At 49.0% G+C, this 18,706-nt stretch overlaps 1 protein-coding gene across 4 annotated transcripts in view; it reads right to left on the minus strand.

The window, feature by feature from the left end:
* HDLBP (high density lipoprotein binding protein) overlaps window positions 1–18,706 on the minus strand; it is a 39,618-nt gene that overhangs the window by 4,627 nt on the left and 16,285 nt on the right. For 3 of the 4 annotated variants that reach the window (XM_075157731.1, XM_075157733.1, XM_075157732.1), the window contains exons 2-23: window positions 15,485–15,552; window positions 14,829–14,941; window positions 13,738–13,892; window positions 12,966–13,181; window positions 11,113–11,319; window positions 10,429–10,644; window positions 9,387–9,593; window positions 9,065–9,172; window positions 8,400–8,504; window positions 7,861–7,939; window positions 7,038–7,177; window positions 6,632–6,736; window positions 6,258–6,371; window positions 5,855–5,941; window positions 5,557–5,688; window positions 5,029–5,247; window positions 3,963–4,184; window positions 3,514–3,732; window positions 2,649–2,787; window positions 1,796–1,950; window positions 1,067–1,171; window positions 232–366 (exon numbers count right to left, since the gene is read on the minus strand). In XM_075157731.1, the coding sequence (XP_075013832.1) occupies window positions 232–366; window positions 1,067–1,171; window positions 1,796–1,950; window positions 2,649–2,787; window positions 3,514–3,732; window positions 3,963–4,184; window positions 5,029–5,247; window positions 5,557–5,688; window positions 5,855–5,941; window positions 6,258–6,371; window positions 6,632–6,736; window positions 7,038–7,177; window positions 7,861–7,939; window positions 8,400–8,504; window positions 9,065–9,172; window positions 9,387–9,593; window positions 10,429–10,644; window positions 11,113–11,319; window positions 12,966–13,181; window positions 13,738–13,892; window positions 14,829–14,904 (3,141 nt within the window). In that variant the 5' untranslated portion in view covers window positions 14,905–14,941; window positions 15,485–15,552. Of the gene's footprint in view, window positions 1–231; window positions 367–1,066; window positions 1,172–1,795; window positions 1,951–2,648; window positions 2,788–3,513; window positions 3,733–3,962; window positions 4,185–5,028; window positions 5,248–5,556; window positions 5,689–5,854; window positions 5,942–6,257; window positions 6,372–6,631; window positions 6,737–7,037; window positions 7,178–7,860; window positions 7,940–8,399; window positions 8,505–9,064; window positions 9,173–9,386; window positions 9,594–10,428; window positions 10,645–11,112; window positions 11,320–12,965; window positions 13,182–13,737; window positions 13,893–14,828; window positions 14,942–15,484; window positions 15,553–16,363; window positions 16,607–18,706 lie in introns of those variants that run through there. The other variant, XM_075157734.1, reaches the window with a different exon arrangement.

The following is an 18,706-nucleotide window of genomic DNA, read 5'->3' on the forward strand; positions in this document are numbered from 1 at the left end:
AGCCCTGGGCAGTCCAAAGTTACCTAAAGTAGAATCCCAAAACTCTCCTGTCAGTTCACGTTAAACAGGTTACATTTGGGTAACCCACTTTGAGCACTCCACCCCTGCAAAGCAGTTAAGGGTGCTCTTAAAAGGAAAGGGGTTCCAGGAGTCTGAGCAACTTCTGAAAGGAACACCCAGAGGCTGAAGCCTTGTTTGGCTGGAAGGAGGAAGGACAGGCACAGGCCTTACCCGATCCTCTTGTTCAGCCTGCAGCTCCTTCACTCTTTCCAGCAGCCCGGCCTTGGCACGGTCCAGGTTGGTAGCCAGCCCAGTGATGGTGATGATATCTGACTGCAGCTCAGGAGCAGGGACCTGGATGTTCACCTGAGTAACAAGTAGCCATTACCCTTTTGTATCACTGCAGGTTGGCATCTCGCTGATCTCCCCCGCTGCCAAAACCAGCTCCCACCCAGACAGCCTGAACCAGAGAATCACAGAATGGTTGAGGTTGGAAGGGACCTCTGGAGGTCAGCTGGTCCAACCCCCCCTGCTCAAGCAGGGCTACGTAGAGTCAGTTGCCTGGGACCGTGTCTAGATGGTTTTTGAATAGAACCCTCTTTCTTCAGCCATTATCTATATCAGATTGCTTTACTGCAGGGCTTCAGCCCCCAGCAGTCCCTGTGCCAGCCATGAACCCACGTTCAATAGCGCTGTCTGCAGCCAACCTGCATCAGCCTCAAGAGTCCCTGTGGGCTTCTTGGGAGTTCTCCCAAACGGGCAGGCACAGCAGCGCTGTTGCCCATGGCCTAGGAGGAAAACAACTCTCACACTGGTGAGGAATCCCTGTAGGCACCAAACAAGTCGTGCAGCACTCACAGCATCAACACTGATCATACAGCTTCAGCACGAAACCTACTGAGCCCCAGAGCCAGGGACTAAATCTCATTTTCTTATTACAGAGCCTGTATTCCACGGTCAAGCCATGAAGGTCCTGAGTATGTTGCAACTGACTGCCATCACCACAAACACGGTCACTCACAGATTCTCCAGGACAGAGGAGATGGGAGGAAGGGCAACAACTTACTTCAAACTCATCCATCATTTTGCGGATCCCACTTCCTTTCTGGCCAATGATGTAACGGTGAAGATCATAGGGAACTTCCACCTCAATGGTGACAGGAACCAGAGCCTGCAGGGGAGGGAGCACAGTTTATCACTTGAAAGACTTCTCCTGTCTTTCAGCTTGCCATATACTTGCTCAAAAGAACGTGTTGCTGAACTGAGGTACACTCCCTTGTAGTCAGGATACAAACTCTATAGGAAGAGAGAAAAGCTGCAAACACCAAGATGACCTGTTGGTTGTTAAAGCCTTTTTTCTAGACAAGCAATGTTAAACCCCACCTCTGGGGACAGGCTGTTTTCATACCTTTGGCTTCCATCTAGCAGAGACTTGGACAACATCACTAAAAGAGCATGGCAAGGTCTGCTAAAGCTAGAATGATTCAGCCTCAATCAGACTCTCTTTCTTTCCAGCTGTGCTCCATAAAACAAGCGTGTCATGCTTTTATGGCAAGTAACAAGCTCTAGCAATTGCAAGGTCAGGCACTATGATTCAAGCAACCAGGCTAAATCACAGAGCAATCAGAGGACTTCCCTTGAGCAGTACAGACCACCTCCACAGTTAGCATCAGTGACTACCCGGATTGCAACCTTGACTGAGTAGTTTTTATTACCACCACTAAAGCCTGCAGTGAGCTTCTTGCATCAGGGCATCACTACATTACAGGGCTAAGGGGCTTAGAAAGCCACATACCTGCAGTGCCTCCTTTGCTGCCTCACACTTCTCCCTGCGGCCAGAGATGATGATGATATCGCACTTCTTTGGAGAGCTGGGATCTGCATCCTTCCCATCCTTGCCTTCCCCACCTTCCTCGCCATTCTCCTGCACAGCTGGCTCTGCAACAGGGGCTGGAAACATGGAAAGTCTCGTGTTAAATGCACAGAGCCTCCTCCTCGCTCATTATCTCCCCCTCCAGATCCTCAGGCTCAGCCTGGGCTTTGCCACAAGAGGTCAGACACTATAGACTGCTATGGAGGAGGTTACTCCTAGCCCAGGCAGCTTGCCATGGCTTAGCCTGGAATGAGCAGAACAAGAACATCCACCGAGCCAGTCTCCTCCACACCTCTCTGCACAGCACTGGCATTGCCTTTGCCTGTACGGAAAGGACCTGCAGTTTCCTCCCCAACAGGGAAGTTCACCAGCACAGCAGCGGATGTTACAGCAGGATGGCTGGTGCTAGGCCGGAGGATCCAACAGGCTCCAGCTATGCTGAATTCAGTGCACCCAGCAATGAGAGCATGAGAGATCGGAGAGGGCTTGGCAAGCCTGTAGAGCTCTTTTTGCTGGGGTAGGTCACCTGCGATCTACGGTGGAAACACATTCAGAACACTCAGGTGTGCGGTTTTACCTCGTAAAACTGTCCCCTCTTCCCAAGAGGACATGGTTGATGCTAAGCCCAGATTCAAGGACACTGCAGGGAACACCTGGGGTCGGTTGTCCACAGATTTTAAGTAGAACATCTCCACTGATATGGAGTGTAGGCTACACTACACTACACTCATTTGATCACCCCAGCTACCATGCGAACATGCATCCATGGATATACCTGGGTTCTCCTCCCTGTCAGGGAATTTGATCTGGACACCATAGTCCCGGGTGATCTGCTGGATCCGGGATCCTTTGGGGCCCATAATGGAGCGGTGGAACTTTTGTGGGATGGTGCATTCGATTGTCACTTGAGCCTCCTGTGAGAAAGCAGAGTTGCTTTATTGCGATGCAGCCTCTTTCACACCAGAAAACAGGACGCTTGTGCATGGTGAAATCCATAATGGACATAGCAAGGAGTTAGAAAAGATAACAGCTGCTGACAGGGGAAGAACTGAAAGTTTCCTAGAATCTTTCCTCTCTCAGAGAAGTTAGCAGAGGATGTCTTAATGAAGGCTGCCTTCAACCACGATGTTAAAGGCTGCCTCCAAACCTCTTCTGAGACCAAAGTTCAAGCTCTCTATTACCCTGAAGAGGAGGAAGCATTAGAAGAAAGGAAAAAGGCAAAGAAGGAAGGCAAGGAAGAGAACAGGTTTGACAGTTGCTGCTTCCAAAAAGACAATACTAACAGCACAGGAAACCCTAGAGACCAACCACTGCCCAAGGCCAGGCATGGAGAGGCACAAGAAGGCTCCAATCTTTTAATGTCTGGAAGTACACCAAGGAAGGGTCTCCTATTTCCACTCCTAAAAACCAAGAAGATGGTCAGAGAAGGCAATTCCTTCATATAGCACTGCCATTTTGGAGCCAGCTGCCATTCCCCAGGCTGGGATCTAAAGTCTGCAGACCTTCTATGTTGACAGCAAAGCTTCAAACCCGAGAACTACCATGGGACTTGTTCACATAAAGCTTGGCTGTTCAGCAGGTTCAAGGAGGGCACTGCTGAAGCAACAACGTATAGAAGAAACAGCTTTCCTGCAACATACCAGGTCCTCGATGATCTCCTGGATGCGTTTCTTGGCTGCCTCCACACAGTCCTTGGCTCCCTTGAGGGTGACTTTGTCGCTCTGGGTGCCAGAGCGCGGGAAGCTGACCATCACACCACCATACTCATCTGCGATCTCACGCAGAACTTGCCCTCTCCGGATAACAAAATGGCGGTGGTGCTTGGGGTCAACCACCATGGAGTCTTCAACCACGTTATCCTGCCAACAGATGACAGCCAGTCAACCCTGCCTGTCCTGGTGATAAGCAAGAGTTTGCTGCACTCAACAGCAATCAGTTTACAACGTCATCCTGACAAGTGACAGCGAGGAGGATCTTCCTGAGCTCCCATGAAGGGCAGCAGATGGTTTTAGGACAAGCAGGTTCTCCACGCTGACTCGTTACATCTTGCTACAGCGATAGGCAAGAAAGGAGAAAAAGTAGTTCATACCAGGTTCTTGATGAGGGCCTCCAACTCCTTCTGCGCCTCTTTGACAGCCTCTTCAGTCCCCATGATGGTGATCAGCTCCTGATCCTTGTCCTCAGGGGTTGGGAAGATGATACGGGCCCCAGTGTTGTCACGCACCTTACGGATGTTGCCACCACCCTTACCGATAAGGAATTTGTGGTACTCTGGCTTTGCACGGAGGTCCACGGTGTAACTCTTTGTTTGCTGAAAGGAGTCAGATACCCATGGAACATGTCAATATATGGAAAATACACATCAGCATCAACAGTAAGCATGTAGGTATGTTACCTGCACCCACATACACAGTGTTGCAAGAGCAAGGTAGATGCAGCGTGCTGTCAAAGTCAAAAAGGTATACGATGTCTTAAATTAAAAACACTAGCTGAAAGATGTTCTCAGGGCTGAAAAGCTAACTCTACACTCAGCACAACTGTTGAGAATATGAGCAGAAAAGACTTCCTTGGGAGAAGGGTCTGACACTCACACAAGGCAGCATAACCATTTGCTAACTGACTGCTGCAAGCCCGGCAGCAGAGGCAACCAACCGATCAGAGAACATGCTGATACGAGAAAGGGTTCTTTCTTGCTATTAAAATGACCAGTCAGTCAGTCACAACTCAGAGCAAGGTCTTGTAACCCGAGGTTCTCAAACCTGGATATATGCAGTGAAATGGAAGAACTAGAGCTGGAATTCAGAGATCAAGAAAAAAGGAAAGGAAATACGCAGAGTAAGCTGTTTCAGAGAAATGTGGATACCCAACAGCATTCAAACCACAGGAGTAGGGAGCCTTAACCCTTTGAGTACGTCCCCAGCCTGGGGAGAGAAGCATTACAGCCAGTTCTTCTACCCATGGGGGAAGAACTCATTGTCACAAGGATGGAAGCATAGTTTTCTTTTAATCGTCCAAACCGTACTCAAATCCCTCAAAAGAGGATTAGGCTGTCTGATGCCAGAGGCTTCCCAGCAGGCAGAGGGGATCGCTTCAACCCCAGAAAAGAAACAGCTGGCCAAAACAATCTGCTCCTTCCCCTGTGAGACAAGGCTCACCTTCTCCTCTGCCAGGTGCAGCAGCTGTTTCTTGGCTTTCTCCACATCCTGGGCTGGGCCCCTGATGGTCACGGTGTCACTGCCAGAGCCCTCGGTGGGGAAGTGGATGTGGACTCCACCACACTCCTCCATGATGGAGCGGATGAAGCGGCCTTTGGCGCCAATGAGGGAATTGTGCAGTTTGGAAGGAATAGAGACCTCCACCTCTGTGATGTTGGCCTAAGAGAGGGCAGTACCAGGCTGTTACTCAAGCTGCAGAAATGTGTTTGCGCTCACTCTGCTTACCCTCCAACTCCCACACTAGGGAGCTAGGAGCTTTATAGAGCTGTGTGTAAGAAATGCCTGACCAGAGGGGTTTGAGACTGGCTACTCCTGACACATGAGCAGCCACAAACTGAGCAGCCAGAACAGACTGACACTCACATTTGTCCCCTCCCTGCCCTTCCCCACTACAAGCACTTCTATATTTATATCTTCTAGCAACATTTTCAAGTCCCTCATCTGCAACAGGCCAGTCGTTTCACTTACCAGCTCCTTCTGGATGGCAAGAATTCTGTGGCGAGCAGCCTCACAGTTTGCTCTCTTGCCTGTGATAACAATTGTCTCCGAGTTGCTGTTCTCTGCTGGGAGATCAATTTTGGTGTTGCTTTCTTCACGGATCTGCCACAAAGAAAAAAAAAAATATTCATCTCAGAGGTGTCCCATGTCACAAAAAAGCCCTTGGAGGTTATATTTCACATCACCAATGAGCAGAAGAGAGCAGCAGGTGGGATTTAGCTGCAGGCAGTGACCATACTGAGCACCGGAGGTAAGAAAGATATCTCACCTTCTTGATGTTGGCACCTCCTTTCCCTATGATGTTCTTGTGGAACTGTTTGAAGATGGGGACAGAAATGGAAAAGCTGTTTTCAACCTAAAGGAGAAAGGAAGGGAGAACTGAAGATTACACTGTCATGGCAAGCAAGGCCCCATCACAGGAACTTGATAAATAAGCTTCTGACAACAGGCTTAGTCCCAAGGAAGTTCTCTATACGACACACCTGCAAAAATAAGCAAAGGCAAGAACCTTTCCCTACAGCCAATAACAGGTATTACCCTCCTGCCCCCAACCATCCAGAACAGTGTCCACAGCTCCCTCATCTTGAGGCGTTTCAGCCCTAGCCAAGCCAGTACAGCTCTGCTTTATTCCAGGGTTATCCAGGCATGTAGGAGAGAACAGTCCCCCTTACCAGGTCTGCCACCATCTTTTGCATGTACTTGGTGCACTTCTCCACCTCGTTTTTGGGACCTCTAAGTTGGACGATGTCACTCTTGTGCGCAGGGTCTGGGAAGTTGATGATAACCTGCAAGAGGTGGTCATTTATAGTCAACTCAGGCAAATGCAAGAATTGCTGTGTCAGACACATGCAAAGGTTGGCGGATCCTATACATCCCCTGTCCCATTCGGACAAGGGTAATCATGTTAGCAGCCTCTGGCCAGAAGAACTACCTTCTCATACATAATAGATACAGAGACACTGAATTTATGACTTCAGCGATGATGTGTCTACTACCCAAGTAGGAAATATCCCCTCTGTATTCCTCATCTCCTAGAAAGCCTTACCTCTGGGAATTTCTCCCGGATTTCCCGAATCCGCTCGCCCTTCTGCCCAATGATGGTCCGGTGGAATTTCTGCTCAATGATTAGGTCCTTGGTGCGTTCATTTTCCTGATGAGGATAGAGTTTACACTGAGTGTGCAGCAGGAGAGCCACATACTTTTATTTACCAGTTTGCTGCCTGACAGTTTACTTGCCAGCATCGTCCCTCTTTTCTCCTCTAGACAAAATTCACTCTAGGTTAACAGAGAAGGGGTATCCAAGGGAATGGAGGAACACATCTGTGAAGAGGAACTCGCACTTGTCATGAGATCCAAGTGGTCGGAGGGCAAGGGGCACACACTTGCACCAGGTTACGAGGGAACATAAGAACCCAAACCCTGCGACCTCCCAAGCATCACATCCTGCTCACCATACGGGAAGCGAGTTCCAGCAGCTCTTTCTTGGCCTGTTGGACCCCCTGTGGGTCTCCTTCAATTCTGATCAGGTTGCTCTTCTCATTGTCCGGGGGAATGCGCACAGACACCTTGTAGAGGTCCTTAATCCTGTTAACTTCAAGGCAAGGACTGTGGTGACGCAGTCTGCTAGGCCAAGACTTGGAAGCAAGGCACCTTGAAGATCACTGCTTAGAGGCTGTTTAAGAAGTAAACCAGCCTCTGAGAAGGGGCCAGTGGGGTGGGGTTGAAACAGGGGAAAGTGCCTCTTCACCCTGGAGTCCAGCGAGAGCGGATCTGTGCCACACAAGAAGCTGTGCAAGTAAATACTGGGGCATCTACAGAGCCAATTGTTTTCTTGCCAGAGTGAGGCATCTGTTTCTTCCCCAAACAGCACCACATTTAGATCAGAAGATGATCATTCATTTCTAATCCCAAATTCTTTTTTGGGGAGAAACTCACGAAGCAGATTTCCACCACCCCCAGTCGCCTGCTAAAATGTAATTCACATAGAGCAACTTCAAAAAAAAAAAAAAAAAAGACAATTCTCCAACCATAAAAAAATTCCTCCAGGACATGGCAAAGTAATCCCACCACTGTTCAACCTCCCAAGACATTTTCATACATTAAAGCCACCCCAAGGCCTCACTGCCCATTTATCTCCTTGTGCCAACACCACTCCAGAAGAGCAGAGGAAACGTGATGGAGACAGCACACTGAATGAGCTACAGAGCCCCTGATATGATCTACTAAACACGGAGAGTCCAAGCATAGGAAGGATTAGAAAGGCACCCCACTTACTGTTAGCTCCATTCTTGCCAATGAGGTGTCGGTGGAATTTGTGGTCAACGTTGATTTCCGCATAATCCATCCGGTTGATCTATAAAGAATTGTATAGGGCTAGGTAGGGTAGGCCTCCACTACTCCTGTCTTGTGCCCTAAGTAACTGCCTGCTGCCGGTATTGGCACTGACTTTCCAGTAGTCAATTACAAGCACTCCTTGTGCTATTAAGCAGAGCAGAAGCACTCCTCTGGTTTGAGCTAAGAGCACCGTGCTTGCGAAACATTTAAAGGGACTTATACGCCTCTCCAGCTACGACTGAAAGAGAATCCTTCCTTCTCTGCATCAAAAGATTTAAGACCTGCTGCTGATTTTTTACGAATGCTATGGACAAGCTTCATAACTAAGGGTTTCTTCCATCTGCCACACAATTTGTCTTCTGCAAGTTCTGTTAAGCATGTCAAGACATCATGGATGTGATACACACATCACCTTTGCTCTGTTGCCCCTTCTTCCCTCCCTTTCTTCTTATGTACTGGAACTAGTAACACCAACTTACCAGATCCTTGACCATGACTTCAATCTGTTCCTGAGCCACATTCACATCTTCTGTAGGTCCTTCCAAAGTGATTTTATCCTCTCCTTCAGTGAATTCGATGTGAACCTTGAGACACAAGGCAATGAATCCAGTAAGAATTTTCCAAGAAACAAGCTGAGTCAATGCTCAGGTTAGTCAGGCCTACACCATAAATCCCTGCCACTAAAAGATGGTTTCCTTCCCACAAAGTACACATATCATTCCCATGGTTTCAGAAGTTGGTAACTTACAATTCTGGCCATATCATAGTGTCTAGAGCCCAAGGCTTTGGTGCTGTCCTGGAGTCTGCAAGGACTTTGGAGAGGTTACTCACCTGGCCTTTCTCTAGATATCATCTAACTCACCAGGGAGAAGCCTCACTGAAGTCAGCATTTGCAGGTATCCTACTACATCAATTCTCAAAATAGTACCACATAAAGTTTCCTTTGAAGGGCTCAACCCATGGGAATAACATAGGATGAGTAGTGTTTGCAGCAGTAAAAGAGAGGCTCCTCTTAACATTAAGATCTGTGTCATTTCCTCCCTGGTTTTACCCACGCTAGAATACATTTCTCTCTTCTACAAAGAGTGGTCTGGACTAAACCATTCTACATCAGAGGGTGCTAAGCTAACCAGCTCATCCATACCTTTGGCATCTGCTGAGTTATCTTGGCCAGATTTTGTCCTTTCTTTCCAATAATGAAACGATGAAGCCAAGAGGGGGCAGAGACCGAGGAGACGGTAAAACTGTTGGCCTGAGAGACAGAAAAAGAGAGAAGCTGTTTGATGGACAGACTGGAAGAGGTCTTCACAAAAATTCACTTCCAATTCCCATGCTGCACCCTCAGTATCGACTTCTAAGCTGCATCTCTAACAGCCCAACAGAGACCACGCGCCCTACACCTGTCAGTGCTCACGGATGTATCTTTACGGGACTTTCAAAGAAGGCCTAGCCCATCTTGTCAGTACCTTTGCATAGACTTCAGTCAATGCTTGCCCAAGCTTTTCAGGCTCGCCTCGCAGTATCACCGTCTCCGAGCTACTGTCAGTGGGTGGGATCTCGACAGAGACTCCAGTTTTCTCCAAGATCTCCTGCAGGGAATTCCCCTTGGGGCCGATGACATACTTGTGCTGGGACTTCTTCACCTCCACTGCAATGGTAGTAGTCTTTTTTTTCTGTAGGGGCAGAGGCACTGGGGCATCAATCACAAGGGGGCAGGGAAGGACAAGAGCAAAAGGAAGAGGCACAAGATGCAGTGAAACTCTGCCCAGGAAAGAGCAAAGCAAAGGTGAGCACAGCGGTTCTGCAGTACCCTAGCACCCTTTGGGCCCCTGCCGACAGAAAGCCTTGCGCTCAAAAATTCACAGGTGAAGTACAAAACTAGTATTGTGTGTCAAGCTCCCTGGGACACTACATGGAAGAGACCACATACACACAGTCTTGCACAACAGGGCTCAACACCCAGCTGTCCCCCAGGCGATACTGTGTAATGCAACACCACGGAGGCTACAAGCTGATTATCTCTGTTGAAATCCAGACTGGTACAAATACAGACCTAACCGTGAAGAAAAACAGCCCAACAACCCACAACAAGGATATTCACAGCAATGTTGGCTGTGGAAAATAAACTGGAGTGAAATTCACTCTTCAGCAACTTCTACTTATGTAGCAACTTTGATACTGTCAGCTGGCCACGACTGTAGACTTCATACTTCCTTCCTTCCTTCGTAGCACCTGTGTGAACAAGAGCCAGGGGAGCTCTTTGTGGTCTGCTAATTCCCATGACACAGAAAAGCGAGAAATCTGTCACCTCCCTGTTAGTATCACCCCAAGTCCCACTCTGCTGAGTAAGGAAATGGTAAGATCCAGGGCCGTGTACTGCAAGGGCTGCTGAGCCAGAACTGACAGGAGGAGGATGCAACAGAGGGATGCACAAAAGTAGAACAAGAAGGGAAAAGGGACTATGAGCAGGTGGGGGGATGTTGGGAAGCTTTACGGACCATCCCATACCTTCTCCTCATAGATCTTCTTAACACGAGCCACGGCCTGGGCTAGCTGCTCCTTTTCTCCTGTGAAGACTATCTCTGTCTTGTTGACGCTGGGTGGAGGAATGTTGATGCGCGTCCCTGTGTCCTGCATGAGCTCGCCCACCAGCTTGTTGTAAGGGCCAGCAATGAAGGGATGGTACACTTTCTCCACGTCCAGCCGCTCCACAGCACGCTTATCCTGGAAGAGCCCAGAACAGACCTCGGTGGGAACTGCCCTCCGTATTAGTCTCTGCCAGACACAGCTAAGTTCCCAGTGCTGTCTTGCTTGACACTCTGGCCCAAGCAACCTTTTCAGTTTGTACGCTTGTAGATCTCCATTACTTTCAATCTACAAATACTGCTGTTGCTGCTGATTTACAATATTCACCTCTGTAATCTCCTGCCTCATCTCAGCTGGCACCTAATATGGTTCACTTCAAATATGAAATACGCTTATCTGACTTCAGAGATAGATGAAAGGGAGAACCAGAAGTTGCAGAACCTGGCAGTGGTGCTCATACAGCCAGTGGCACAGTATACGTCTCTGTTCAGACTAACATATTGGCCACTCACTGTAGCCATGGTGGCTACAAACATCTAATATAACACAGCAAATCAAAATAGCTGTCCAGCTAATGCCATGAGAGAGATCACAGTACTGCAGTACCTGCTCAGCAGAGATAAGCAGGATCTCGTGTCGGGCCTTCTCAATCCCTTCTTTAGTGCCGGTGATCTTGATCTGGTTGCTGGGGTCATCTGGGCGGGGGATCTGGATTTTGGTTGCAGTTTTGAGCTCCAGGTCCTGCAGCTTCTCACCATTCTTTCCAATGACAAAACGGTGGTGCTCCTTGGGGATGGCAACTGTCGCTGAAGCCTGACACACAAGAATCAAACATCTGTGAGAACCCTTGCCTGCACTGGTAGATCCACGGGAACAGAGCTAGGGAAAGTAAGTTAGACGCTGCTTAGCAGTACCACTGAGGAGCAAACACAATGCCTTCCCAGCACATTCTGTCCGAGGACTGATACTGTACCAGAACAAGTTGATCTACAATGTCTTTATATCAGGAGCCTAAAAGCCACCTTTTCCTCAAAACCCTTCTGTTTGCACAGGCGTAGTACTCTGAATTAGCAAAGGCCTTTAGGCACAGACGAGGAGGCGCCTATTCTCCAGTGTAAGACACTGGAGCAGTACCAGACAGCAACTGAGATGATGGCTTACAGGTGGAGTTTATCTGAACTCTGAAATCTGCTGCCAAGGCTACAGAGAACAAGACACACAGTCTGACTCCTAGGAAACAGAAATCCAACACCAGAAACCTATTCCAGCAGGCAGACGGCTAGGAGATGCTTACTGCTACTACGTACTAAGGTGTCTTCAATGTAGCACATGCTGCTCCTGGGACTGCTTCCAGAAGGCCCCTCTTGGAAAAGGGGTCCCAAGAGCTTCTCTCAATCTACTATTAACCGTTTGTAACAGGGACTCCTGACTTCTTCCCTTCTCACTGAGTTTTTACTGACCTGGTAGCTTATGATTGGTACCATGCTCTCAATGCCTGTGAATATGTAACTACTAACAGTAATTAGACACTTAAAATTCAAGCTGCAAGGGGCGGGGGGGAAATCAAAAAAAGATCACTTGGTGTGACTCTTCAACTCTGTGTCCCTGTACTGAAGACAGCCAAGCCTAGGAGAAGCTGGAACACAGACACACCTTTCAGACCTGGGGCCAGGGCAGTAGGAGGTATATTTGAGGACAGTGGGTCATGGGCAGTATGACCTGAACTATTTTTTCAGATGCACATTATGTAGGGTTTGTCCCATTCTCTTACCTCAGGCAGGGTATGACACATGGGCTGAACAGCACTAAGCAGATGTCGTATTAACTACCTTTGACATTACACTTTAAGACATACTATGAGACCTGGCTGTGATACGTCCTAACAAGAACCACCATCTTGATTATGAACTCAAGAATCTGAAAGTAAGAAATCAAAACCTAGAGGGCTGAAAGGGGAAGCAACTGAAACAACGGGGCTGTGGCTCCTTACAGTGTGGCTTGAGTTACACAACCCAGAACCCTGACCTGAAGCTTTCAGCTTTTGGCAGGACGACTTCTTTTCTACTTTTCTTTCTCCCATCCCTCCATGTTCTCCTCTGAAGGACTTCAGAGAAAGCACAGTCTCGTTCTCACACACTAGTAGCTTTGTGTGAGGGGCCTGCACCCCCTCCGGCACCAGCACCTCAGCACAAAGTCACTGTTTGCCATTCAAGTGTTCAGAGGTTGCAGACTCCACCCTTCGTGCAACACCATGGCCTGTAATTAGCTTTGAACCCTATTTTAAACCTCATTTGCATTCCAAATTGCCAATTGTGTGCTTTGAAAATATATGGCAAAGCTGAATTAGTCATCTAATAATACCTCTTCAGCTTATAAGCACACACGCCCAAGGGTCTCAAAGCATTTGCGAGTCTTGGGGAAGAGCAAAGATGAAGTGTGAAACAGTTAGATGCCCTCACCTGAGTCTGCAGCCGAGCGACAATCTCCTTCCGAGCCTTCATGACTGCTTCCAGCTTGCCAGAGACCATGATCGAAAGGCCCTGGTCCTTTGCGAGAGACAGCTCCAGGTGAGCTCCTGTCTTCTGCATGATGTCGAGGCAGATCTTGGCCTGCTCGCCTTCTCCGAACTGATTCATGTCCTTGTATTTCCTCTCCTCCAGTGGCACATGAAACACCTGCTCAGCCACAGGACAGATAAAAAAAGGGCAGATAAAAAAGAAAGCAGTCAGTATGCTCTTGATTGCCAGTGCCTCCCTCTCTTATTGTCACACAGGACTTCACTGGCATACTAAGTTCCCAGGTTTGTGCAACCCATCAGCCTTTCTGGTGGCTGCGACCAGGGAAAGTGCGAGAACACTGCTGCAGGCAGCCTGTCCCACACTGGGTGTCTTCCTAAAGTACGTCAGGCAGGCAAAAGTGCTAAACTATGGGGGGAATACTTTAACGGATTAGCGCTCACTACTTGAATTCTGCAATCCTCCCTTCAGGCCTGCTCCAGCTATTTTTGGAACAGGGATGCAGAGGTTTTTCTGGACAGTTTTCCAACACATCCTTCCCCTCCAGAGCAGTCCTAGCTCTCAGCTGCAGTCCTCCTCATGCCCAAGGGGAAAGTACAGCAAAGAGGCTGTCAATCTGACACCCTAAAGGATTTCATACTCCAGGGAAAGCTTCACTTCACCTACTTTTTGGAGGGAGGAAAAGGAGGGAGACAAGACACCCACTCCCACCAACCTGAGTGATGACAGAAGCCTTTATTGGTCGGATTTTGCTCCAGGGCCCAGCAGGTTCCTGGGCAGCTTCCAAACATGGTGCTTTCTCAGGGAGCGGAGGGAAGGCTTCCTTGTAGGTTGGAGGATCATTCTCTTCTTCAGAGTTTAAAGCTGTAACTGGGGTGAAGCAAACAGGGTAAATGAGATGCTCTCCCCGCAGAAATGCCCCTATTCATAGGCAGTGCCATTGTATTTAGGCACCACTAACAAGGGAGAGCAAATGACTTGTGCACTACTATTAATCCTATTACAGTTATGCTTGTGGAGCAGCCGAGTCTGGAGCACAACTGACCTCAGCACAGCACAGACTGCAGTAAATGCCACGAACAACCCGCCTTGTCTGAGCAGGCAGCATGGATGCAGGAAGTGAACGTGCAAGTGAACGGTGGCAGCAAACAGCACATTACTGCCAACTTTGTCAAGGGGGGCTTAATTAGGGGAGACCAGGCTGAGCAGAACGAAGTGAAAGGAACAGAGCAAGGCTGCAGGTCAGAAGGGGATAAGACAAACATACGCCCAGAAGGAAGGCAGAGAGAAGTGCTATAGTTAGGGCAGAGTCCAGGGAAAGTTGAACCTTATGTTCAACTCAGTTGTGCATTGGGCTGTGCCAAGCAGGCCAGCTCACAGCTGGAGGATGGGTGCCAAAACCCATCAGTGAGTCAGTTCATACAGTCATACTGACTTTCCCCAGCACCTGGCTGAGCAAAGGAAGGAAATGACAGCCCAGCACATTGATTCCATGAGGCTCTCTTGCAGCCCAATGCTCCACTCTTGCATTTGCCCCGTCCCACAGCTGACAGCATTGCTAGCCAGAGCTCTGTGGAGATCTGAGGGTTGCTTCCTCCTGACTCTGCGCTGTGCACCATCATCACTGTGCTGCTGTTGGTGGAAAGCCAGAGTTTGGCGGGCCACCAATCTGGGAATGGAGAATGCAATGTCTGCACACTTGTGGGGAACCAGATGCGTGGAGCGAGCTTGGGTAACAGCAAGGAACCTTGCCTGTGCAGTCTGTATTTAGAGGCACATCACAGGAACTCAACTGTGTTTTCTCACCTTTCACCTGCTGCTGAGCCAGGCCGCTGCGGTGTTCAGCGAAGCTCTCCTGGGTCAAAACTGCCACGGAGCTCATTGTCGACTTCCCACCCACACACAATCCGGGTATGCCACTGGAAGAGACAGAGGTGGCAGCACCATTACCAACACCATTCAAGATGCACAAAAGTCACTCCAGGAAGACAAACTATGTGTTACTGAGCACTTTTCCAGTCAGCCTCTGGAAAAGCACCTACAAGCGCCAGTCAGCTGCCCAGTTCTCTTGCTGAACCAGACGGGAACTGAGGGGGATATTTCCTCACAGCACAGTGGTCACCAAAACCAGAGCTCCTCATTAAGGCGGCAGAGGATGTGCAACCTAAGAAGGTCACTGGAAAGGGAGACACCAGAAGTTGTTAAAGCATACTCTAATTAATCTATCATTTATTAATGGTGTGCAATTTTTAAATGAGTATCTGAAGGTCTGGAGAGTCAGTCCAAGACCATTGTGTAACCCTGGAGAGAAAACAAAAAGGGCCCAGGATGCTGCCTCTCCCTGAAAAAGACTTATTTAGGTGCCTGAACTCCCGCTGACTTAAGGGTTCACTCAGAAAGCCACTCTGATAAGCAAGCTCAGCAACAGCAAGATCTTTGGCTCTCCCAAAATAAGAACTTACCAGCTAAATGGTCAGTAGCCAGAGAGTCCGTCCTGTAAGCTGCCCGTTTGTCAGCCTGCCAGCTTTTGCTTTATAGAAGGAGAAAAAAAAAAAAAAAATATTTATGTGACTGCTCCAAGACAACAGGAAAACAGGACACCCCCGTTACTGTAACTTTCAAAAGAGCACCGTCTGTACTGTGTTTCAAACTTGCACCCTATCCAAAATGTTCTCATACAGAGTCACATCTCACCATACTTTACCCATCATGTTTTACTAGAGCTACAGGCAACACCACTATCTACTTAAACCTCACAGCAGGAAGCCTGGGGTAGCTACTCTTTCATCACACTGGCTACAAGAACAGTCATCCAGTACCAGGCAAAAATACAGTCAATTAGTAACAGATGTGCAAGATAGACATGAAATTTCAGGGTTGCAAGCAAGAGCATCAACATCTAGTCAGAGGAGACTAACAACCTGAAAACCTGCCAACAACACTGCCATCAGTCAGAAGTTAGGAATGTAGTTTAGTGGAGCTTGGGTGAATCAACACAGATGTCCTCACAAACTAAGGCAAACACTCGGGGCTATCCACACACAGCTGCTGGCCAGTCCACCTCTTCATTTTTTATTGTAATAAGATCATGCACCAGGCACTGAACTCTGTCTCCAGGCCTAAGTCTGTAGTCGGAAGAACAAAACCCACGCTGGTTTACGTGGACTATTTTAAACGCGTACACAAGATGGAACCAGGAAAAAATATACACCGTTGGTGGGAGTTTTACGTGTCCTGTATCTGGATCTGCAGATTTAGTGAAAAAGTGTTTAAGAATATAAGTAAAAACATAAAAGCCAGTACAGTACACACTATGCCAGATGTACAACAGTTCCCCTTACCTGGAGTCCCCCCAGTGGTTATGCGTGCTCTTGCAGGGCTTGCGCTCTCCTAAAATCCAGTGCCTCCGACTGCTCATGGTGGGAGACATCCCTCTCCCACACAAACCCTGCAGTGCTGCTCAGACCTTCTTCTGAACAGCAGACTTGGACACTTTTCATTAAACTGACAGTTGCCATTTCTGACCTCCCAATGTGCCAGAAAAGACTCCCAAAAACACAGTGTGGCTGACGTGGTGTCTCACATTGCGCTTATGTTGTGACACAGTAAGGGAAGGCGACGGAGGCAGAAGGAAAGGAGGGAAGAACAAGGACAGCAGTAATGCAACTGGGCCATACAGGCCTGATCTGCACCTCAGTGAAGGCCAGAGTATTCTTCCCTACTTCAACACGCCTCTTATCAGGCACAAGGCAACACCACCTGTGCCATCAAAGCAACAGAGCTAATGTTGTAATTAATCCTGTAACGACCTGCTACTGGTGGCAGCTACCAGGCCGGCCAGCCAGCCATGCTGTCTGAAGCACAGCTGTTGCAGCATGCAGAGGCTCTGCAAGGCATTTGCTGGTATACACGAAAGGGTGGCTAGTAATCTGATCTCGGAGAAATACCTCAGTTCTCCTCACTGTCCATGGTTATGCCATGGTGTAACACATGGTTACATGTCCATGGTACATGACTGCACGGCTCAAGCTGCTGCAGAACCAAGGAAAGCGTGTTAGCGGCACGGCACCTGTCCCAGACTATTTCGGCAAGGCCTGCAGACTCAGCCGTTGGCTTCTCCAGCCCGTTGGGTCGCTTTCAAGGGTGCCACCACCTCATGGCAAGTTGCAAACAGGAACGAGGGCAGGAGCGAGAAGCACCCCAGACATCACAAGCAGCTGCCAAGGTCTGGCTAGAGCCTTGTTAACAGCATGGATGTGCTTATAACTCTAATTTCTCAGGAAAGCACCACCTGGCTCACCTTGCACGTGCTCTGCTCCTTAGAGGAGGAGGGCAAGGATGAGAAGTCAGTGAATGACACCCATTCAGAGCCACGACCTCAAGGCACAGCTGCTGGTTTCACTGTGCCCACACCAGCTGCAGAGATCTTCCTTGCAGCCTCCACCTCAGAGAAGAGCTAGACTTTCGAAGAGAAATCTAAGGGCAGCGTGTATCCGTATGAATTTCTGCTTTGTCACCCATACAGCAAGCTAAGAACAAATGCTCTTCGTCTCCAATAACCCCAAACATCTGGTATATTGTAGGCCTCAGGGACTCATCTCCGGCCAAAATCGGAGGCAGCCATCAGAATGGTATTTTAAACGTAATGTCAAAACCAGCAGCTCAGGCACCGCATTCGGAGTCTACACCTCCTTGACTTCCCACTTTAGGTTTTGAAACTAAGATTACAGCTACGTCATGCTAGCTAGCGTGTGGCTGACTGGGTCAACAGGTTTTAAACTGCCTAGTTTATACACCGTCTGCAGTGCTGGCTTTGTGCGCCAAAAGAAGTTTCAGAAGTCTAGAGCGCACTTAAAATAAAGAGAACTAAATGATCCTAAAAATAACCTCCAGCAAGGGCCAGACCTAACCACACGGGAAACATTTGTATGAAGAGAAACAAAAGCAAAGTCTTGAGTTACACTGCCAATACAATCAGTACTTGTGGACAGAAATGTCGGTTATGCGTTATTTAAAACTGTATTTAATAAAAATATTAGCATTTTGTTAATCAGCGTAACTAAAATCAGATGCAGCTAGGATTGCGCGCAGCCACAGGGCTGGGCTGGTTGTGGCGGCCACTGTCCTCTGTCAGATGTTCACACAGGGCAGGGTGATCTCTTGGTAGATGAGTGGTCATACGTGAAAATACTTGCTTTCTGAAAACTGACTGGCTCTCCCAGACATCGAAGGCCCAAGCCCCTTGATTTTGGGGGGATCATGCAGGCGGACAGCTGCTGAGTGGCAGGACAGTCTTTCCCTTCGCACCGATTCCTGAAGTGGTACACCTGGGAGCGCAACGCAACTGGTGTCCTAGACACAGCCAGACTTACACCTGACCTATCCCCTGTATTTACTCTTCCACTAACGCCATAACCCGCCACCTTCCCCCCGTCACTTCCTGCCCTTGGACAGGGGGTGTTCTCTGCCTGCCCAGCCGCTCACCAGAGCCCAGCCAACGAGAACGTGCGCCTGCCCGCGTCCTCCTGGACGGCCCCAGCGGGGCCGGCCCCGGCGGTGCTTCTCGCCGGTCCGGGAGAGGGCTCCCCATGACCGCGCACCGAGAGGGGCAGCCGGCCTCGGGGAGCGCCTCCCATGTGGGGCAGGCAGCGCCGGCGCCCGCCCGGGCCTGCACCGCCACCGCG

Source organism: Calonectris borealis, chromosome 9, assembly GCF_964195595.1.
Source record: "Calonectris borealis chromosome 9, bCalBor7.hap1.2, whole genome shotgun sequence".
Taxonomy (NCBI): domain Eukaryota; kingdom Metazoa; phylum Chordata; class Aves; order Procellariiformes; family Procellariidae; genus Calonectris; species Calonectris borealis.